This window comes from Ornithodoros turicata, chromosome 8 (genome assembly GCF_037126465.1).
Source record: "Ornithodoros turicata isolate Travis chromosome 8, ASM3712646v1, whole genome shotgun sequence".
NCBI lineage: Eukaryota > Metazoa > Arthropoda > Arachnida > Ixodida > Argasidae > Ornithodoros > Ornithodoros turicata.
Genome location: NC_088208.1, coordinates 14,873,893 through 14,897,882, shown reverse-complemented (window position 1 = coordinate 14,897,882; position 23,990 = coordinate 14,873,893). Strand labels below are relative to the sequence as shown.

The 23,990-nt window shown below is 47.6% G+C and overlaps 1 protein-coding gene across 3 annotated transcripts; it reads left to right on the top strand.

Annotated features, from left to right (window-relative positions):
• Window positions 1–676: 676 nt before the first annotated feature.
• LOC135365981 (uncharacterized) lies at window positions 677–23,715 on the top strand. Of its 3 annotated transcripts, none has more exons than XM_064598629.1 (5): window positions 677–830; window positions 17,037–17,130; window positions 17,196–17,214; window positions 20,763–20,859; window positions 23,479–23,715. In XM_064598629.1, exons 2-5 carry the CDS (start codon window positions 17,073–17,075, stop codon window positions 23,698–23,700), a joined length of 396 nt encoding a protein of 131 aa, XP_064454699.1. In that variant the 5' UTR covers window positions 677–830; window positions 17,037–17,072; the 3' UTR covers window positions 23,701–23,715. The 3 variants fall into 3 exon arrangements, with proteins under 3 accessions (XP_064454699.1, XP_064454697.1, XP_064454700.1); XM_064598627.1 differs by lacking the exon at window positions 677–830 and adding an exon at window positions 13,061–13,163; XM_064598630.1 differs by lacking the exon at window positions 677–830 and adding an exon at window positions 13,064–13,167.
• The last annotated feature ends 275 nt before the right edge of the window (window positions 23,716–23,990 follow it).

Genomic DNA, 23,990 nt, shown 5'->3' with positions numbered 1-23,990 from the left:
GAGACGAAGTTCCGTCCCATGTTATGTTGAGTATTCACACGGTGCTGGACATCGGAAGTGGCAATGCTGCGGATTTAGCAGACGACACGTAGCAGACGACACCGTCAGCGGGTTTTCCTGTCGTCTGCTACGGAATATCTTGTGGCTGTGTTGCAGGATATTCCCCACGGTTAGAAGTGTATGTGAAGACACGATGTTGAGCGCTCGTGCTGACGTAACAGCAGAAAGCTATGACGCTTTTCGCTTCTTCCGCCTCTGGGGTAACGTCGCTCGTGTGAATACACGGAAACTATCATACGGAACATTACCTTCCTAAGCCTAACCACGATTTATTTTAGCAGCGTTTATTTTGAGGGCGTGTACTTTTAAGCGATTTATTTCAGACAATGGATTGTGAAGGATGGAATTTTTAAGCGTGGATTTTATAATGGTTTATTTTAAAATATTTATTTCGGCGTACATCCCGCAGAACCACCACGCTATTCTTTACGTAGGCAAAGCACTAAAACTAACTTCATGAGCACGGCGCGACATCGGACAATGCTTTACTTCAAACATATGCCATGCAAAACAGGGGTTATCGATTCTCTCAGGCAATGCAAACATAACCTTCGAAGCGCTGCTCTTGTGATGGTCGTTATCTATCAACAGCGCTTCCATGGAAAAACCGGCTCACGGGGCTATAGTTTGGCGCGCCCCAGCCTCTTTTATCAGTTGGCAATACCACAGTGACGTGTCGTCATCGGCCTTCCCAAGACACAGTCTCTTCAGGCAGTACCACCGACGTTATCAATCTTTTTTTTCTTCCACGTGCAGTTCACAGAATAGCGGTGAGTGATAACTAATCATTGTATGATAAGGAGCGTACCTGGCACTTTTATCACCATTTTTTTTGTGCGTCTCGTATTTATGAGTGATTGTATTGAGGCAAGCTGCTTTTGGGTGGCCAAAAGACTTGGGTTTATTGTCCAAGCTTTTCTGCATGTAAAATAAAAAAAAAAGAACTTCAAACATACATATTGGAGAATGGTCAGTACGATAAAAGCAGTGTCACGTTTTACAAGGACAAACAGGAGAGACAGACATGGCTTACTTCTTTACGGAGACCAAAAGTGACTTGTGTGCCCTATTCCAAACGAGCCCTCATGCCTCTCTCTTGGAAATACTTCGTTTAAAACTATAAGCTTCTCTCTGCTAGATGAATAAACATATAATCGAATTATGCGTGAAAGTTGTACATACGCATTAAGGAAAAATAATACAATAGGGGGCGCAATTTTAGCGTGCCCAATAAATATAGGGGCGTAGGCGGACGCAGGCAACGGCAACGCGAGGGAGCTCTGTGGCGAATTCCAGTGGCAGAGCTGGGCCAAAGTTTTGCTCGGGGAAAACGCAAAAATTGTTCCTGCGACAGAGTCAGGTAACGGCGTGAAATATTTCATCGAGGGAGGGGAGGCAAAACATTTGCTTCAAAATGCAAAACAGTCTGTCCCACCAAACTCCGTAGGTTTGCACTAGAGTCACTAAATAGGGCGCAGAGTAGCCACACTGAGCCACGCCAGCGAGCGAGCTCGCCATTTTGGATCCAACGCGGTTGCGTCGCCTAGCAATGGGACGCCAATCTCCGCTTTCTCCGCAGGAGAACAGCGCGCAGTCGATCCAGTTCGCAACCGCTTTGAATGGAGGGGATTCAACTAGAGTCACTAAATAAGCTACGCTTCAGAGTATCGACACTGAGGCAAAAAGAGCCGCCATGTTTTTTCGGATGACCTCCAGCCCACCTCTATTTTGGGCAGTAGAAATAGGTGAAGGTGAAGTTAAGCAGTGGAAGAAGACAACACTTCGAAGAGCGCTAAATGGATGGCGCTGGAGGTCATCCGAAACAACATGGCGGCTCAGTGTCGATACTCTGAAGCGTAGCTTATTTAGTGACTCTAGATTCAACATGGACGGTGCGTTCTTGGAAGGAGAAACCACCTGACACGATCGGGCCCAATGGCGGGCACCGAACGGCGTCTCCCCGGGGCGGCAAAGGATTGCGGTACTCTGCACCCCTATTTAGTGACTCTAGCTCGCACGTGGTAAAACGAGCAGCAAAGGTAGGCGCGCAACAAACGAGAGCGATAACGTTGGTGAACTTTTTCGGCTTGGTGTTTTCGGTAGCCCTGAACGTTTCGTGCTGTCGAAGAATCTGAAAGCTTGTGTTTCCACTTTGCTCCCTTTAACTCCCCACTCATCGTAATTCAAGTACATTTCTTGCTGTTGTTGCCCCATTTCATTGTTCACTATAATGGGAGCAAGTTGGGAACAGCAGGTACTGCGTTCTTATTTTTATGAATGTTAGCGCCGCGAAGCAACTGTGACTATGAGCGGCGTACAGATGTGGAGAGATGGAGAGAGAACAGAGCAGGAAGGAGTGGGGGCGGGGGTGAGTATGCATCCGCGGCCGACTTCAGGAGCAACTGTGTGGACATTCCCTGAAAAGCATTCGGAAATCCCAGGGAAAACTTCAGAGAGCACAGCCGGCGGTAGGATTCGAACCCACCACCTCCCAGTCTTCAGCACGACCTTGGCTTCCACCAAGCGTATTAATTAATTCCATATTACCTGCCTGCTAGCGAGCACATCAAATGCTTTGAATAGAATGGGTCCTCTTCGGTGTCCCTTGATATACTTGCACATATGAAGGGAAACTGTTGCCCAGATCTCTCCGCTCCCATTTCATTGGTATCGTCAGTGCCATGATACCTGATCATTAAAGAAAACTATGACTAAGACTATGTTCCCACAGAGGCAGCGTGATACAAGGTGCTCAAGGGAGAATGGATCTCTACCCAAGGAACGTCATCATGACGTTGGTAGACAAACTGAAACCGAAACAAAGCGGAAGAGGAGGGCGGGGTTCCACGAACGGGCACTTGTTCGCTGCCTCCTATAAACCTCTACCCAACAAACGTCATCACGACGTTGGTAGACAGACCGAAACCGAAACAGATCGGAAGGGAGGAGCTGGGTTTCACGAATGGGCAATTGTTCGCTGAAAGAAAAGTAGGACCGAAGGTCGCGTCCCCTTCAGAGACCATCGTAATCCCCTCAAGACCGTGGCTTTCGGGCGCGACCTAGTTCGCCACTACCTTTGAACGTAGTTCAACTCTACCAAACTCGTGGCGCTGTCGAATACTATGACGTCATATGTTTACAAACAGGTAGAGGTCTATTGAACGAAAAGTAGGACCGAAGGTCGCGTCTTTTTCAGGAACCATCGTAATCCCCTCAGGACCGTGGCTTTCGGGCAGTCCTTGTTCGGCGCCTACCTTCGAGTGTATAGTTCAACTCTACGAAATTGGTGGCGCTATCGAATACTATGATGTAATTTGTTTACAAACAGGGAGAGGTCTATTTGTTTCGGCGAAGTTTTGGGCTATGGGATTTACGTATTCGTGGTTAGTTGCATCTCAAGCTATACAAAAGATGTCGTCGCACAAGCAGGCAAGTGGAACAGCGGGACCCGTTCAGCCCAAATCGATATGTCTCTTCACTTTAGCCATGGACTGTTTAGCAGTCCTCATCGTTCTCTCCTAATTAGATAATAACTTCATCTTTGCCGCTCCGGGATCTCAATGCTTCTCAAATAGCCCTAGCCTCTCGCGAAGGTTGTATGCACCTTCGCACATTTAGACGACATATTTCACAATTTCTTCCTCATAGGTACACCGAAGGCACACATTATCTATGATCCATCTATACTTTGCGACGTGGATTCCAGTTAATTTCTGCTCTGGCAAACAATACTGCCGAAAATTCCCTGGCGGTGAATGTTTGCAACGACGTATCACCATAGACAATGAGGAGGGCATCCCTCATTGAAGCTCGAACGTTATTCCCACTTCTCGTGCGCTCCCACACCTCGTCTCTCTTTCCGTCGCTGCACCGTTCCGAACCCTCTCTCTTCGCTACGATGGCCAACTGCATTGTGTCCCCCGCCGCCGCAGCCTCGATGACCACCAAAATCGCCCGCCTGGTACACCGTTACGAGGGCTTACTGATCCGCCGCAGCTTCTGGTTCTTTTTCGCGGAGGGCGACCTCCTGAAATTGCCGATGTCGCCCTCCTTGCTGGTCGCTCTCGTGCCAATGGCGACAAGATTGGTACAGTCTCCGGACTGCGAAATTCGCCAGCCAGTGTGGGAGCTGCTCTCGCGCCGCATCGTGCCCTACGTGGACTCTATTAGCCCCGAGAACCGTTCGCATCTTCTTGATGCCATTAAATTACACGGCCCTCTCGACGGCGAGGTCCACCGGCGCTGGTTCGACAGGGCCGTGTGGTCTTTGTCGACGGCGCCTCGACTGGCTGTGACCAACGACTGCGACGGGTCGTTGGTCGTGTAGTGCTGCTTCTCCTTCTGTGCGGCAGAGGGTTCGGCGGTGAACTTTCGCCCAAACGGGTTGTGCCGGGCCACGCTTTCCTTGTGGTCCGATGAGAACCCGCGATGTGGCTTTCTGTTTTGCTGCGCTGAAAGGTTGTTCCGCCCTTTCCGGGCGATGGAACCTTCTCTGCGCCTCTTCGCTGTCGCCCACCAAGTCGTACCGGACTGCTGTTGCCTTTACAGCTCCGATGGGGACTTGCGTCCTGGGCAGTACCTTCCGGGTTGAACCGGTCTGTCGCTGCAGATCCGATGGGAACCCGTGTTTTTTCTGACGTGAACCAACTGGCAACTTCTGCTTGATGACGCTCTGGGCATCGGTGCTTCGCCACCAGCACCTCAGTCGTGAGGGATTTGTAGTGGCCCGAGGACAACGACGAAGTGACCTTGCTATCTTGCTGGTCCGTCAGCTCTATCAGCAACGTCCTAGAGTGAAGCCATGGGTGGCGAGGCTTCCCAGCTCATTCTGCGCTTCGAGACATTCCATTATCGCCGATCAGGGCTCATGTAAAGAGACATCATCTCCTCTACAAATTGATGATGAGGCAGCAAAGAGGCGGCCGTATAAACTGACGACATAGAAGATGACAATAGAAAATAACACAAAGAATATATGTTTTGACCTCAAACAGGAGTAAACATGAAAGATGAAAGTCACTGAAAAGGTTAGCCAGCTGTGGGATTCGAACCCACATCTTCTGGATTATTTGTCCCTTGTATGTTGTTCCAGTCTCAGAACATCAGCTATCTCATGTTTCGGAGTAAACATGGTATGAAACTGAACAAGAATGAGCGTCGTATATTGTGTGAAACGTGCAAAAATTAAATTTTATGGCTGGTTTCATCAGGATGATCCGCCATATTTACTGGGGTCGAACCGGCGTCACAGTCTCATGCCTGCACGCCGCCTTGTGCGTGCATGGAGGGAGGAGGAAGGCCGACTACCAGACACCCACCCTCCCAATCTGTCAAACCTAAAGTGACCTAACCTCACTAAAGTGAGCTGAATTAATCCAACCGAACGACCCCCTACCATTGGCAAGGTGGCGACTTCCGAATCCATTACGCCTATAGCACTGCCGCGCTTCCACTGCGCTAGGAGTGCCTCAGATGGCGTTGTTCAAGTGCATATAGGAAAACGTTCTAGACCACAACATTTTATGACTTTTATATTTTTACATTCAGTATTTGACCTTCCGAACGCTTTTATGGATTTTGAAAACCGAGTGGTCCCGATACGGAAATACAGCCCCTGTGGTGACTATATGAACCAATGTCTACGTGCCTGGTTTGTATGGCCTCTACTCTAGCCAGGCCCAGTACACCAGAGCAGCGAATATAAACCTCATTAAACGCATTCATCTTCGCCGTCCTCGTCACTTGCACATCACTCCTCACCCATCAATCACCCCTGGTCCTGGTCAAACCTAAGTCTTCGAAACGGAGATGACCACGATGAAGACACCAGCCTGTTGGACTTCCCCAAATCCTTTCTTCATCCTAAACTTATACTGGTCAGTTCGGTCAATTTGAGTTTCACCTTCTGGTCGAACTTCTTCAGTGCCGCGGCTACGTCGATTGTTTCTTTCCGCGCAACACCACAACGAGGGCCCTCGAGTTCATCAAACAAGCCCGTGGACTTGAGTGCCGTGTCCTTCACCCACAGGGTGTGGGCCTGGGTCCGCTGAGTGTTGTCCCTCAGGATGCAGTTGTTCAATAGTTCTCTACCCGAGTAACGTCATCATGACGTTGGTAGCCAGACTGAAACTCACACAAATCAGAAGGGGAGGGCTGGGTTCCACGAATGGGCGTTTGTTCGCTGCCTCCTATCGAACGAAAAGTAGGACCGAAGGTGTGCGTCCCTTTCAGGGATCATCGTTATCCTCTCAAAACCGTGACTTTCGGAGCGACCTTGTTCGCACCCCTAGCTTTGAGCGTAGTTCAATTCTACCAAATTGGTGGCGCTGTCAAACACTACAACGTCATTTGTTTACAAACAGGAAGAGGTCTATTTGCGCGTTTTATGGAACTCGATATTAGCCTGAAAGCCTGCCTGTTCAAGATTCCCGTCCGGCCTCCTGCGCGACGCTGATTTTAGAAAGTACCGCCGTTGGTTTCAAGCACAGAACCAGGGATTGCCCTCCCCCCCTCCCCCTCTATGTTTTCTGTGACACCTTCCCTCCTCCAATTGCTGAGATTGCCCAGTACAGCTTGGCAGCACCAATACATTCGAATCGAGCATCCTGTGACCGTATCATGCAACCTCTAAACAAACTTTTGCAACCCCCTATACGACCGATGTATAATATGAAATATGAAGCACAATTGCCACACACTTGCGCAATCACCAAAGCTCTTTTAGCTTAGCTTTACCACCAGCAATGGGGCAGAGTATCGCCCCTGGAATTGAAGCTTTCCGGTCATCATAAAATAAAGTTGTTATTGGTGTTGTTTCATTTTTCTGCTGTTTTCACCGTTGGCTATCAAATTTTCAGAAGCTCGTGAGACAACGGTGTGTTCCTTTTGTATTTTTATGACTGCATCTAGTACTCGTTGTAGAGCCGCTGCCATAAGATATCGAGCGAGTATTGTACACTTGTTTACAAATAAAACCGCACCTGAAGAACATTATGGACGTCCAATCAACGTGCTGCGGTGTCCTGCGCGGCACTGAAATGGGGCAGACGAGGGCTTCAGCAAACATACACCCCCCTCCCCTCCCTTGGAAACTCGGCAGCCCCCCTCACCCAGAGGTCGATTTCTTGAGACATCACTCGGCGCATGTCTCAGTACGTAGGAATTTCAAAACGCGTGGATTCCAGTGCCTTGCGATGCAGAGACCGAATTATACTGTGCAATTTCAAGCGGAACAACGCCAAGCCTTAGTAAGGTATAACACGTACCGCCCTTTTCAACAAAAACATACGATCTCATCCCTCAAGAGCCAACTAGACGCGTAAAGAATGTTTGAAGATTCATTGGTGGGTCCTGTGGAAATGCGTTAGGATCATCCTTTGGTTTCTTTCTTTTTTTTTGCTTCCTCCTTTCTTTTTTGTTCTTTTCTTTGATTCCGTCTTTTGATTCATTCTTTTCCTTCTTTCTTCTTTCGCTTCTTTTCTTTTATTCCTTTTTTTTGTTTCCTTTCTAATTCCTTCTTTTGTTTCCTCCTTTTCTTTGATCGCCTTCTTTTCTTGGATTCCTTCCTTTGCTTCCTCCTTTCTCTTTTGCATCTTTTCTTCGATTCCTTCTTTTGCTTCCTCCTTTCTCTTTTGCTTCTTTTCTTTGCTTCATTTTTTTCTCCTTCCTTTTTTCCGGAGTGAATACAGACAAAGCGAGTATTCACCTGCATCTTCCATCAGCACTCTGAAATCAGATGCTGATGATGATAATGATGGAAATGTTTGCCGTAGTCGGCCACGTTCAGGCGGTAAACGCTGCGACTATCGTATGGAGTGGAGGGATCCTGCGTCCTGGGCCGACTTCACAGGGAACTGTGCCGACATTTTTTTTAAAGCCGTATGAGGGAAAATTCAGCGGAAACACCCGGAGAGCGCAGCCGGCGACCGGATTCGACCCCGGGTCACCTCGCAGTCTTAGCGTGGAATGCAAACAACAGTACTTGAGCGCGTAACACGATCCTAGCCAACCATAGTCCCGAAAGACTCCGTTCTCTCCCATGATTTGTTGAAACCTGGAGGGCAATGTCTTTTCGTGACATTTGTGCAGTTGTGTTACTTGTCACAAAAAAGAATGTACGGCGCGCGTTTCCCAGAAATAACAGTATAATCATTCCGCCCGTTCTGTCCCCCGCTTCTTCCTGCTGTCCTCTCTCCACCTGTTCGCATCTGTACGCCGGACATAGCCCCAGTTGCTTCACGGCGCCAACACGGAACTTTCAAAAAAAGTATTGTTATGCGCAAAGTTTGGCCTTCAGCGTGGGATGTGGTGAAGTTACAGTATAAAGGAGATCTCCTGTAAAGCGTGCTTTCACTGCAATGGCGTAATGTATGCAGGAGGAGCATCCACGCAATATGCTTTCTGCCAGCTTTCTCCACGAACAGATGTAATACCGCCATGCTATATAGTGACGGGGTTGTGATGATAGTGAAGCGAGCCCTCCCGGTTAGCTCAGTACCTACCTCTGGAGGACAACATGGCACTGCAAAGAAAAGGTCAACAGGTCACGTGACCAGTTGGAACGCCCGCGAAGCTCAATCACACGAAAGGAAAGTTAGGTAGCGAGCGAGATGGTGGTGACGATCCATGACTTGAAAACTCGAGACGATCGAGGTAGGGACGATAACAGACAAACACAAACACGGTCTCAAACTCAGCTGTCGACAGCTGAGTTTGAGACCGTGTTAGACCGTCCCTACCTCGTATCGGGTTTTCAAGTTATGGATCAATCAGGTGGCGTGCGGCAATGCGTTTCAATACCAAGTTTCAGTGTAACGTAGGCCGTAGCCTTTGCGTAGGTAAGGGATAGCGGCGGTGGTTCTGCGCACGCGCAAGACACAAGCAGAGCTTCGCGCATTGCGCACAACCACCACGCTATCCCTTACGTACGCAAAGGCAACACCGTACGTTATACGAAAACGCATTAATGTCGGTAACTCGCCCCGACAAAAGGGCACGTTTTGTCATCCGCGCACAAAAAGCTGCGTGCAAAAAACGAACCTAATTAGGGAATTCAAACAACTCGGGAAGAAAAGGTGAATTGGCTTTGTCCTTCGAGATCGAGTCGTGTGTATACAGTACACTCATAAAAATGAACTGCACTGCATAGCCCGCTCCTTGTCAACCATCATATCGAATGATATCGTTGTCTGTCCCGATTTGTTGAAAACGGAAGGCGTACGTCTTTTTTTGTGAAACTTTTGCTGTTCATAATTGTCACAAAAAAGGCGTACGCCTCCCGTTTTCAACAAATAAAGGAAGAGATAACGATATCATTAGAGATTCTGTTTGGCCACGAGCGTGCTATACGGTGAAGTTCATTTCTAAGAGTGTAGGGTACGCGTGCCGCGTACGTATCGTGATGACGAGAAGACCGCTGCAGTCTTCTTCGCCAATACGTGCCGTTCACTTCACCGCTTATCACGGTGAAGACCAACCATTGCACAGAATGATACCGTTATCACTCCTCATTTGTGGAAAGGGCGGCACGCACGCCTCTTTGCGACACTTACCCCGTATTCACACGGACGACAGTCCCCAGAATACTCCAGCGGAAGATGAGTAAAACGTCATCGCTTTCTGCTGTTACATGAGCGCGAGCGCTCAACGTACACTGCTAACCGTGGTGGGGAATATCCTGCAGACACAGCGCCGAGATATTCCATCGCAGACGACAGAAAAGGACGCTGACAGTGTCGTCTGCTAAGTGTCGTCTGCTAAGTGCGCGTTATGCGACTACCGATATTTCGGCACCGTGTAAATATTCAACGTAACACGGGGCGGAACTTCGTCTCCGTGAGCAGTGCTTTTGCTTTTTCTTCTACTGCAATCTTGTGTGAATACACAAGTAAGTAAGTGACACAAGCGTAAGTGCACAAGTGACAAGCGTAAGCACAGCGTGGCACAAGTGACAAGCGTAAGTGACACAAAGAGGAGTACGCCTCCCGTTACAAATCATGGGAGAGAGAACGAGATCATCTGCGCGATGGTTGGGCAGGAGCGTGTTATACTGCGAAGTTCTGTTGCTAAAAGTAAACGTCTAACCTGTTCCAAAAGGTACCCTATGCCACTCATCAATGATTTTGAAAAACAACAAAATACAGCATTTAACGCTCTTTCTGTGGATGCTCGGTCGGTTTCGTTGGGAAAACTCTGCTCCACGAGAACCGTATGGAACATAATGGCAGAGAGGAGACGACCAGAATGGAGGGACACCGCCACAAAAGTTGGCTACGCCTGATACCACAAGTGCGTGTAAGAAAGCCAACTTGCCGTATCTCCGCTAGAAATGCGAGGAGGGCAGTCGCCCCGCATTTTCATAATCTCGACAGAAGTGTTCCTGCATATCTCCAAAGCACTCCTGGGCACTCCACGGCTTTCTGTGAAGCGGTCAGTGTCCAGCGATATGTGTTCCGTGCTTAGGTGTAATACATTTGATAAAGGCACATATAGATAAATTGAGGCGGTTCCTCCAAAAAGCACGCAACCTCAAAGACTGGAGGGCAATAAACCTCTGTTGATTTTATAAATTGGCTTTGTAAAGCGTACCTCGTTACAGTCATAAGATAATGGCAGAGAGGGGGCGACCAGTATGGAGGAACGCGATGTTTTCCACTCACCCTTATTGCCCATGGAGGACCTCATTGTTCCCTCCCCCAAATAAGAGAGTAACTAACAGCAAACAGCTCAAGGTTACGAGGCGCGCCTGGTTTTTTCTGTCGAGCCACACACACATAACCATGCCAGCCTATACAAATACCCTCTTATTGCTGCTTTGTGACTGGACAGAAACCTCGTCGTGTGGTTTCTCCAAACTTTGGCCTCTCCCCTGCGCAGAAGCAAACTGTCGTCGCGTTATTGCCTTATTCGAGTAGATGTTCGGTCTTGACCATCAGTTGGGTAGAGTATCGCCCCTATAAGATACACCCGAATCATGATCAAAAAGCACTCATCATTAAAGGCATTGCTTGAAAGGCGTCATTAGAAATCACTAAAGTAGCACATAAGTAATTTTCGACACTTTATTCTCTTCGTACAAAAGTGCTAAGCAGGCCAGTTAGATGCGCCATAAGAATCAATTCACCCCGTTGAATTATAATATCGCACAAATCGAATTTAAAGTACGCCGCAAAAAGCGACCGTACGCAACGGCGATGGAGAGCAGTATCAGCCTGTGATCTGCCTGGTACCTCGAGCTGACGCTACAGGGGTCACGCTCTCTGATTGGTCAGGATAAATGTTGTCTGCTACCCGTCTGTTCTGCGTTCTGAAAAAGCGTTGCTCCGGGTTCGGTCACGATTCGGCCGCTCTCCTGATATCCCCAGTTCTCCCGAGGAACTGGCAAAACTGACGAAAGAAATGATGAAAGACGGAAGTTGTTGAAAAGGTTAGCCAGGCTGTAGGTACCTTTCAGCGACCTCCTTCTTTCATCACTAATTTCTTAGCCACTGGAGGCCTCGTTTGCATTCGCCCTTTCTCTGTGTTCCTGCCTCGGAACATCAACTCCCATCGTGCTTTGCAAAATTGGTTTGCCGCGGCAAAGAGTCAGGGCGTTGACCCCCACTGACCAGTAAACCAGAACGAGTTCCACCTGTAACGTCATCAGTGACGTGGCATCATCCATCTCCTCGTTATAGCCGAAGTGGCGAGTTAAAGTAGCACAGAAGTCATTTTTAACACCCGGTTTTCTTCCTATAAAACTGTTAAGTAGGCCAGTAAGATGCACCATGCCAAGTAATTTACACCACAGAGTCATAATTATCGCAGAAATTGAATTTAAAATACGCCGCAAAAAGCGACCGTACGCAACGGTGGTGAAGAGCAGTACCAGCCTGTGATCTGCCTGGAACCTCGCGCTGATGCTATAAGGAGAACGCTCGCTGATTGGCCTAGAGAAATGTTGTCTGCTACTCCGCTGTCGTCTGCTACTCGGCTGTTCGGGGTTTTGATAAAGCGCCTCTCCTTGCTCGGTAATGCTTCGGCCGCTCCTTCTATCCCCAATTCTCCGGGAAAACTGGCAAAACAGGTTTACGGCGGCAAAGGGACAAGGCGCTGACCCCCACTGACCGGCGAACCAGAACGAGTCTCCTTATGCCGTCATCGGTGACGTGCCATCATACCTCCTCATCCTCGTTATAGCTGGAGTGGCGAGTTAAGGGTGAAGGCGCGGAGCTACGTTTATGTGAGTTTTTTTCTGGGAAACAAATTGCACACATCAAAACCTTTCGCGCTATTCGGTATAATGACACACACACTTGCATCAGATGTCTTAATCTGAAATTTTTTTGGATGGCCCTTTGTACTCCTTTAAGGGTGAACGCGCGGAGCCATGTTTATGTGACTCTATGGTATGTGTGTGGGAAACAAATTGCACACCTAAAAACATTTCGCGCTATTCGGTAAAATGACTCACACGTCCGTCAGACGTCTCAATCTGAATTTTTTTTTTGGTTGGCCATCTGTACCCCTTTAAAGTAAAATACTTGTTGCTGGTCGGCCTTAGACCCCGCGTGTGGAACGTGTTCCGAGACTGGTTACGAAATACCTCTCAGAACTGCTCCACGTTCGCTCTATCATCCATAAAGCTCCCGGCAGCTGTGTTTGCCCAGTCATCCACCGTGAACAGGGTTGACCCGATAAGCGAGCATTTTACGTCAATCGATGTTGATGTTGACTCCCTTTGTTTGTCACTGTGCAGTCATAAGCTGTGCGTTCTTGAGTGTGCTTTCATCTCTTAGTGTACTTTCATCTCGCAACCGGATGTCAGTTAGGAGCAACGCACAGTGGACGAGAGGGTACTCACGAAATGGCGATTGTGATTTTTGTGGCTATATAACTGGAGTATAACTGAGTATCCGTTTCGTCAAGCATGAGCAATTTATGCTGATTCTTTTTTTATTTCGTGTATGTACCCACGATAAACACGTGTAGCTCATATATATATATACCACCCTATTCGAGTGCCAGACGTCTTTAGTCTGGTAGAACGCCTATTACGATCTCCGTGGCGATGAATGTCAGCCTGTGTAGACGGACGACGACTATCTGCTGATCCCAAACACGAAGTGAGTAAGTAACTTAGAGATGTTCCATGCAAAACCGTGTATTTGTCCAGTCTTGTGTAGCAGCGTGTAACTGCATATCTAGTTACTTCCCTACAAAAGTAACTGTACAACATAACTCTAACCAACAAGTCAGTCCCGCAGCGTCGTTTTATGGCGCCTTCAAGTCAAGTACGCTGCTTTTTTTTTTTTTTTTTTTTAAGCAAGGAATTCCGCAAGTTGTGTCCTCTCATACACTGCTAGGATGGCCAACAGATTAGCTCTCAACGTCCTGTTCAGTAGACTTGTAATTTGTAACGTAATCGATTACTTTTCTGGCCAAGTAATGTTTGGAGCAATTCAATTACAATTTTCAGTAATCAATTACAAAGTAATCGACTACTTTGAGGCTAAAGAATTCATATTGTTCGGGAAGACAAAACAAGGTGCGCTCTTCCAATCCCAAGACAGTCGTCTTATATCTAGGATTCTACTTCTTCTTCTTCGTCCCACGGAGAATGGCCATTAGCCACGAGGGAGATCGGCCAGGGCTATGAGGATGTCCAACTGTACTATGACTTGACGGTGACAATTTGGGTGGAGAATGTGATGGTTGGTGGAGAATGTAATGGTTAAAGTGGTGGGAGGTGCTGAAATTCGCTTGGATTTTTTTTTCTTTTCTTTCTCTCTTTCTATTTTTTTTTTCTTTGTGCAACAATTTCTTACCCGAAGTCGATTGCCACAGTTCTCCGCAAGTGTAGTGTATTTTCCAGTGCACTGTCCCCTTTCCGTAATCCGGCCTGCACACAGAGGGTTGGACTGTAGGTTGTACCATGAACCTGATGAGACATTTGTGGGAACCCCGATTGGAATTCACTTGTCTTCTCTCACTATGCCAGAGGCACAGAGAACACAGAACTCTCGACCCTGACAACCTATTGCAACTCTTGTATACCTTCATGAGCTTGTGCGAAATACTGTCGATGTCACAACGACGTCGACGGTTTGCAATGACTTGTCGCCGGTGCCTAGCTATCTGGCATGTTCAGAGCGGTGGAGAGAAAAGTCGGGAAAAAAATTGTTCAAATGCCTGCTGTGCCTCCCTCGAGCTAAATTTCGGTCAGCTTTGAATTTTAACCCATGCAATTTCTCGGTGCCTTGCAGCTTGCAGTGCTCACGGATATGCACGACGATGTTCAGACACTTCTGTTTGTACTTTTTCCCCTCAGATATCGAAAGCAGTTGGCGAAGTAACGCGTTACTTTTCTAGACGTTTCTTCATTATTTTGGCCGGCGAGTAATTTGCAACGGTACAGGATTACTTTTTCGTACAGGGTAACAGTAACGGTAATCAATAACTTTTTTTTAGTTAAGTGTAAATGCTTGCTGTTAAGGCCCATTGAAGATGCTTTGTTTATGACATCGTATAAGTATCCCGGGACAGTACGTTGCAAAAACAATATTTTTGAGAGTTGTATTTGCGCGACTTTTTGACAGCGACAGCTGTATATACGGAGTTGGACATCTGACAGCGTGCGTGCGCTGTCCCTCGCCCATATCGCTTTCTTCGTTTTCTCCCTCGGCTCGTTGTGCTCTCCGTTCTTCGCTCATTTTGGATCGATCTTCTTTCTGTTTCTGCTCCTGCGTGTGGAGCCTTGTCTTCTACGCTCATTTGGTCTCTTATTGTCGGTCTACCTGTGCTTGTTGTGCCGTCTCTTCCTCCGGGCTCTCCTTCCTCGTTTCGCCGCTGCAAGTAACTGTCGCTGTAGTTCAGCTGCGAGTACCAATGGTTACGCAGGTATACTCCGATTTTTGCAGCGGTAGCTCTTAACGGGAAAGTCTCGGGAAATTACTGTGGCTGTCTAACAAAACGCTCGGGTTCGGTGATCCAAAACAAGTTAAAATATTCTTAAGCTAATAAAAGCAGCCTTGACGAAACTCAGAGATGGGTACGCCGTGCCGGAAAGTGTCCCGATTTTTCAGCGTTTCCTGTCTCGCTTTTGTCCCGCTAATCCCAGTTCTACAGATCACCACTCACTTCACAGATCACAGGGCGGTACCCACCACTCTAAAGTTGCTGTGCATATATCAGCGATAAAAGTGTCATCATCCACACATAAACAGCTATCGCTGAAACTCGCGCTGCACAGTTGTAACCGTGAAAGATGGAAGTCACTGAAGACATTAGCCAGCTGTTGGGCTCGAGCCCACATCTTCTGGATTACCTGTCGATGACTCTACCAATAGGCCTCTACCCGAGAAACGTCATCATGACGCTGGTAGACAGACAGACTGGAATGGAAACAATTCGGAAGGGGAGGGCTGGGTTCCAAGAATGGGGAGTTATTCGCTGCTTCTTACTGAAAGGAAAGCAGGACCTAAGGTCGCGTCTCTTTCAGGGACCATCCTAACCCCCCAAAACCGTGGTTTTCGGGCGCGATCTTGTTCGCCTCTTCTTCGAGCGTATAGTTCAACTCTACCAAATTGGTGGCGCTGTCGAACACCATGACGTCCAAAGGAAAGTTGGGTAACAAGCGAGCTGGTGGTGACGATCCATGACTTGAAAACCGGAGACGAGGTAGGGACGGTAACAGACAAACAGACAAACTGAGTTTGAGACCGTGTTTGTGTTTGTCTGTTATCGTCCCTACCTCGTCTCGGGTTTTCAAATCATAGACCATGACTTCATTTGTTTACAAACAGGGAGAGGTTTATTGAGCTTAGCTAACACACCTCCCCTGCGACTTCCAAGGGCGCGTCATCGGAAGGGACAAATCAACCACCCTCTCACACTCATCCCCCTTTCACTCTTACATTTTTCTCACTCATGCGACGGGAACGACGCTTTGTATGTATTTGTCCTTTCTACGTGTTCCAGCCTCGGAACATCAGTTCTCTCATGTTCGTAACCGTCCTATAATTTTAGAAGCGGGCATCGAATAACTTGATTTATGTTTCAGTTGAAAGTAACTGTAAGCTAAGTAAGTTACTTTAGCGTGGTAACTGTAAGTCAGATGCTATTTTCGCAGGCTATCCGTAACTGTAACTTCGTTTTTCTTTTTTTTTCGTGTGTAACTTACCCGTAAATGTAACTGTATATCGTCACACAAACTAGACTGAGGTACTGTGTAGCATGCGCTGTGCCGGATGGCAGGTAGTAGTAGTACTTTTTCGTGCTTATAGTCATCAGAGTTGTACGTAACGCGTTACTAGTAATTGCGTTACTAGTAATCAATTACTTGTTTCAGTAATTTTTAACGTAATCAATTAATTTTGTGAGTAAGTAATTTTCCAAGTAATCTGATTACAATTTTCGGTAATCAATTACTGAGTATTCGATTACTTTTTTAACCTTCTGTCAACAATGGTGTCAACAATGTTGTGTACATATAGATGTAAATATGTATACAAATCTGAAATATATGCGTGTAAGTGTTTTGTATCTTGTTTTCAAATGTATTTGTGAATTTCACGTATCGTATATGTTAGTGTCTCATATTAGAATATGCAACAAGAGCTGCATTGTTGCATTCGCTGCAGGCTTGTTGGCTTTAGTATGGCCCACAATATAAAAGTAACGGGAAAAGTAACGCGTTACATTTTTAATCGGTAACGTATTACATTTTTTGATGAAGTAATTTGTAACGGTAAAGAATTACTTTTCGCTCAGTAGTAACAGTAATTGTAATCAATTACTTTTTTCGAGTAACGTGTACAACTCTGATAGTCATACACTTCAAATACCACCGCTTTCGTCAGATAGTGTCGTTACTTTGGCATTACATTTTATCAGAAGTGTCTAATTCAGTACACGTCGAACGTGCCGCAACTCGAGGATCATCATAAATGTGTTGTTTAGTCTCATCTACATATCCCTATTCATCTTCATTTTCTCAGAGTGATTGTGACAACTGCGGTCGTCAGTCAGACAAGATGCGGAAAGCAACCACCATCGTCATATTTTGCAGTCTCGTCTCTGTAGGCGTATATGGTAAGCTGGCTTCCCTCCCCCTCCTTTACCTCCGTGTCACGTCTCTTTTCTTCCTCGTGACGCAGCCTGGGAGAACCCTGACAAGTAAGTACCCTATAGTTGCGTACCCTATATATCCCATTGCGCGGTGCCCTCTACTTCTCTTCAGAACCAACATATTTATCCCTCTCTCGTTGTTTGTCGTTCGTGACCTCCCGACACACAGTCTGATGGCGAAATCGCGTTGTCATTTCGTAGCAACACGGCCTGGTGCTCGGAAATTGCGCGCCCCTGCTGAGTGGCTGGGTCGCGAGACCGTTGCCACCCGAACGTGAATGCCAGGGGTGCGTTCGAATAGTCTAAGATGCGCCACCGCATACCGCACACCGGAAATGCCATCATTATAGTGCGTCACCCGAATTCTCCGTCGACGCACATGTGCGTCAGAGAAGGCGCACTTTGGGAAGTTTCCTGCGGTCCTCCCATGGAGGAAGGAAACACAAGGAGCGGCTCTTCGCCCCAGACTAGCGTAGCCACCCTCTAGCGGTCGCTTGAGTCAAAATCGCCATTGCTTCCTGTCCACCACGTAACCCCCTCTAAAGTTTCGGTTTTACAAGGCTTTGTTTCTCGCACTGCTCTCCGCGTGATTTTGCTTTTTGAAAGTAATTTATTGTGAAAATGTGAACACTATCGTGGAAACGACGTATGGTGACGTGTTCCTATCCCGGCTGCAGTTCTCGTTGAACTGAAAGCAGCTCTGTCACGGGAACGCGTTCGTAATTAAGTAAGTACACGGTCAGTTGTTTTAGTCGCCCTTGTGTGTTCGAGTCATCTTGAATTGTCCATTTGGGACCTCAAACTGCAGATTCAGTTCATATCTTCTGTTGTTGTACAAATCTGATTATTGGTATTTTGAGTACGTTGGAAGTACATACGTTGGAAGTAGCCGTTGCCACACGTGATGTTTCCGGTCCCGGGTACTCCTGTTGCGTTCTGCACACTGTGACTGGTCTTCTAATAGAACAGTAAACATTGGAACACAGAGAAATAAAGTGCAAGCACGCGTTCAACGTAATACTGCCATCTTAACTGTGACACAATTACAGCTCGCGCCGTCTGCTCTGCTGGCGCCATGCTGTCTGGAGAGTCACGTGAGCGGTCACGTGGTAGACAGGAGCATCCCAGAATGCAATGCGAAGCCGGCTACGCTCGTCCCGATGAAAAACTGTCTGAGGGGCCGCTGCTTGTGTTTCCTTCCTCCATGGGTCCTCCGATGCAGGCCTCACCGAGTGCACTTCGCGCTTGCGCCGTTTTCGGGAGAGGGCGTGCTCCTCAGAAAATTTAGCAGACGACAGCTTGCGGGTTTGCAGCGGCTGTTTTGTTTGATCAAATGGTGGCATACCGTTGGCATACCATGAAGGCGTAGCAATTGCACTTGTAAGTTTCACGTTAGATATGTATTAGCCCATAAAACATTTTAATTAGCAAAACAGTTAATGAAACAATGAAATTAACAATACAAAAGGCCATAATTGCCTCGTGTCCATGCTGGATTCCGAGAAATTATTGTCGTCTGCTATTCCGGCCGATACTGTTCGCGTGCCTCACGCTACGCGCCCTCTGGGGTCTGTTGTGTTGAATATACGTTGCAGACCAGACCCCTAGCACCAGATGATTCTAAGGTGGCCATGTGACGCATCACTATTCGAACGCACTCGAGGAACCTAGCCGGTTAACTCTCTCGTATGTTGCTAGGCGGCGCCATGGCTCTTCCGGGGTCCGTCTTGTGCAACTCCACATTACGCATTGTTAGGGCAGTTCTCACTTGGCGACGCCCGACGCGGCGTCGTGAGCGGGCGGCGGAAGTAGAGGCGCATTTCCGCCCCTCCGTCATCGCGCACGATTTTCATGTTCCTACCCACAGGGGTGGCATCCAATGTATTGCTCCGTAGACGAAAGCGTGCTGGGCGAACGAAATGCATCCTGGACAGGTCCTGGTCGCACGTCACAGCAAACGTCAAGGCGCACGTGACCTTAAAGATGGCGGCGCCCGTGATCGGTGGCCAAACAGTTTGTAAACAATGCGGTTGTTGTTTCTGGACGACGTTTTGGATGTTTTTCGATCACGGTGATTATTTTTATCCGATAATCTCGCAATAAAACGGGCAGTTTTACACATAAAGTCTCGTATTGTTGACAACTTCCAAAGATATGATGACGACCGCGCGTTAAGACTTACCGAACCGTTGCGATGTACTTAAACTAAGCTGAAACGGGCTACCATGTTGCGGAAGAAGCACCGCATAGTTTACGTTGGCAAAATACGTTTATCCCTTGGTGTTATGACGGCGAAAATATGTCGGTAAGCGGCAAAACGACATGTAAACAAAGTCACATGACCTCAAAATGAAGTTTTCTATGACGTGAGACCAGGACAAGATGGCAGTTTTGCCAAAAGCACCCGTTTGAGGGTAGGTACAACAATGGCGGGTTTGTGTCACCCCTGTGTTCCTACCACTCCGTCGTCCAAAGCAGACGAAAAATCAGGAGGCGTGGCCTTTCTGTGTCACCTTCCTGGTGCACCCTGCGCGCCCCTTGTCTCATGGCAGGGTGAAGCGGTACGACTTCCGGTCCGTGACGCATTTTCCGGTGTATGCGCCGTTTGGCAGGATAGGTGGGCGGCTTATCTTACAGAAAGCAGACGCCAGAAGGCTGTGCTGTCTGGAGTTTTGTCCTGAGATTTCCTCTGACGCTTTCAGACATATGTCGGCACAGTTCCCTTAAGAGTCGGCCCAGGACGCACATTCCCCGTCAGTCGTGACGTTGCCCACATACGGGAGGCCAACAACGGCGAGCCTTTTCACCAACACCACCGGACGACAGAAGGGAACACGAGCAGTGGCGCGGACGCGGGGCGCCACGCTTCCGTAGAGCCTCAAAACACCGTTAAGTGGAGACACCTAGAGTGCGTTCCCCTGAGAACCCAGGAAAGGGCGTCCGAGAGGCTACTCAAACGGACAGTCGAATCCGGAATCTCGTCTATGAAACCTATACCACTGTACTCGGCATCGGTCAACAGTCTACCTGGCTAATTTTTTTTTTAGTTCCAAAAGCGCTTAGATGTTAACTAAACGAATTTTAGAGATCAGCGTTGCATCCGCGACTGCAGAAGCTCCAGCGGCGTGACATCATTCCGTAAGCTAAGCCAATGAGTGAGAGGGTGACGCTCAGAGAAGGGAAGGCGCCGTCCAGACGCCCCATTAACTCTGTGAGACGTCCGCGCGGCCGCGGCATTCCTTTTTCTCAAAGGCGTGCCCTCATTGGCCGGTTACAGAATGACGTTTTCGCGTTTTACCAGAGAGGGAATTCCGGCATACCCTCAATATGCGTCGTCTACTCATGTCATGTATTCCGTCGAATAACAGTGGAACTACACCAGTATTTCGGGTGGGATTTTCGATACCGGGGTCAGTGGTTCCCAAAGAATCAAGTGGCACGATAGTTTCGAGATCGACTAGAATCGACGCGACCATTGGTAAACGTTTGTAGCGACGCGTCCTCAATGGTCTATTCACGTTTTCAAAGTTCCAGTTTTAGTTCGTAGCGAAGTACATTCGGGATCTCATGCACTATTGTTGCTTAAATTTGAACAGTAAGACGGCTGTGACGGAAAGTAGCGAAGAAATTCGGAGAATCAGCAATGACTACCGAGAGCAGCTGGAAGAACTGGACCGACGAATTGCAGAAAAGGTAAGACACTCCACTTCATCGAAACCACGTGTGTCGTTTTGTGGGCGGGGAAACGTTTTGACTAACGTCCGTTGGCCTGGAAGTCGCTAGGTAAGACAAAACGAGCATAAATGATTGAATAAAGTCGGGATAGTCTGTAGCGCAGAAGGGGTAGCAGTCTGCCTCAACTGTTACGCGGTACTTGTCCGCCAATCCGGAACAGGGTTGCGGAGTTGCCACTCCGGAGTTGGAATGATTCCGGAATCATTCCAAATTTATCAGAGCCCGGAATGGGAATTGGAATGGAACGGCGGAAACTGTCCTGGGAATGGGAATGGGAATGGAATTAGGCATTTTTTCGCAGGCAGAATGGAATTGGAATGTAATGGTCTGGGTGCCACACGGTCAAGGACGATGGTTTTGTTTGGTTTCAAGAAAAAATAAAATGGAGATTTTGGCTTCACTAGTGTGAAGCCTGCGACCCCACGTCACTTGCACCGGTTACTTTAGTGGAACACTCCTGTAATGATGATGCCAATGAAGAGGAGGAGGAAGAGGAGGAGGGCGAAATAACCTCGTCTTTGTGCTTTTTCCGTGCTGGGTAATGTCAATCTCCTCTGTAGCTCTGCTGGGCTAGCTGGTACGGTTACCCGTCCTAATTCTTTTATTGGTGGAATTCAGACTTGTACGTATCTTGAGTACGTACTCAAAATACAGTATTTTAAATACTTTTTCCGGTATTTTGGTACTCTACTCAATACTTTTTTGCGACAAGTATTTTTAATGTATTTAAAGTACTTTTTTCGGTATTTGCTACTCAGTACTCAAAATACTTTCCTTCCTCGTCAAGCCATATCCAGCACGCACGCTTTCCGCCGTGCCGAGATTTTCAGCTCACAGGAATTTAACCCCCGTTTTTCTTTATTTTCTTTTTTTTCGGGAATTCGAGAATTCTGTCATTTATCCTCTTGTACAATAGGCTGGTCCCAAGCCTGGCCTTGCTTCTCAATAGCCAGCTTCGTCAGAAAACCGTTCCTATTCATATTGCCAGGTGAATCACCAGGGGATTAGGTACAAGATAATCCCGGCATTTATTTCCTTGGTCATCAAAGCAATAAACACGTGCCAGAGGTTGAAAGACCCGAACCGACATACAGGAGGGATTAGGAAGTTTTGGGTCAGAACATATCAACAAAGTTTACTTGGGTTCACCAAAGTTCACCAAACATTACTTGACACCAAGACATTGCAAATGAAAGATATGCGTGGCTGATGAAGTTTATTCCTTTCATTTGTAAGGCCACGTTCAGAATACGCGTTTCACTTACTGCTAATACTAAAGTACTTTAAAGGGTATCTTAAATACTTCTTAGAGTATTTAGTACTCTACTCAAATTACTTTCAGTTTTGAGTATTTTGTACTCTATTTTAAATACTTTTTCCGTAGAGTATTTTGTACTCTATTTTAAATACTTTTTCCGTAGAGTATTTAGTATCTTATTTTAAATACTTTTGCGCAGTATTTTGTGCAAGTCTGGTGGAATTAGAGGAATGGAATGAGGTTGCCAAGCCATTCCAGGAGTGGGAATTGACCGTACGTTTTCATTCCGAGGAATTGAAAGGAATGAAATTGTCAGAAATCTTCATTCCTTCGGAATGAAATCGGTGATCCCATTCCGCAACCTTGCGCCGCGTACTCACACGGCGCGACATTCCCCAGAATGCTCCAGCGGAAGACGCGAGAAACGTCATAGCTTTCTGCTGCTACGTGAGCGAGAGCGCCCAACGCCGTGTCTTACGCACGCTTACACTTGTACGTAAACTTACATAACGTACACTGCAAACTATGGGAAATGTCCTACGACACAGCCACAAGATATTTCGTAGCAGACGACGGGAAAACGATGCTGACGACATCGTCTGCTAAGTACGCGGTACGATACTTCCGTTGTTCCGGCACCGTGTGGATGCTCAACGAAACACGGAGCGGAACTTCGGCTTAGTGAGCAGCGTTTCCGCTTTTTCTTCCGCTAGAATCTTCTGTGAGGATGTCGCCCGTGCGAATACACGGACCAGAGCCGTATATAGAGAGAGTTCGGCCATCTTTTTATCTTTTGCCGTTTCACGGGAGGAGCCTGTTTTGACGTCAGAGTCGCCGTTGCACCGCACCGCCCAAAAAGCCTCAATCCAAGCAAAATCCGCTTATCAGCCAGCAGCACGTAGCCGCCATTTTGATGCAGTCCATCGGCTAGTCCACAGGTGCTTTTGTCGCCCTCAATACAATCTACCACAATCGCCGGCTTATGACCTACAGGCGCCTTTGTTAAAGGGGGGGGGTTGTTACCAAATTGAAAGGATTCAAGGACAGAGGGTTCTCGAAGGACGCGATACGCACGTGTCTATCCCCATTGCATCATGAACTGCGCTTTGCATCAACATGGTGTCGGCGACTCGTTGACAACGGGACAACAATAGAGCACATCGAGGGAGGTCGTTCAGCCGTGACGTCGCATGACGCGGTATAAGTTAGGCTCCTCCTAATGGCCATACTCTCTCTATAAACGGCTCTGACACGGTATTGCTCCCCCCGTCGAGGATAGTTCTCACCACAATGATTTCTTACCTTCTCTCAATCTACAGGTGAGAGAGGTGAAAGAAGCGACGACGCCCTCCCAGAAAGAGCAGCTGTCCAATGAACTGAAAGTCCTGCGCCACAGGGCCCGAACTCTCCGTGAAGAATTCCGACAGAAGCTGCACGATCTTATGGGCAACGGAGAGCTTCCGGATGGCATTAACGGAATTAATGGGGTACTCATCAAGCAAACCTACCGCGGTCGCGGTGCTGAACGAAAGACATATTAAAGCAGCAGACACGCACTTTATGTTGGAAGCATGGTTTAAAGGTTCCGAGGATGTCGGAAATCCCGCGCCGCCAGGGGGGAAAGGGGAGGGTCTGAAGTTCCAAGGACTGGTGCATTTTTAACGTTCAAAAGTGAAATGAAATGAATGAAAAAATGAAATGAATGAAAAATGAATGAAATATGCTAAAACAGCATTACCTTACAGCAATCGGCTAGTTAGGGTTAATTATGTACACGCTAAGTCGGAAAAAAAGGCGAGCGTGGTGGGAACCATATGACAGGCTCCTAGCA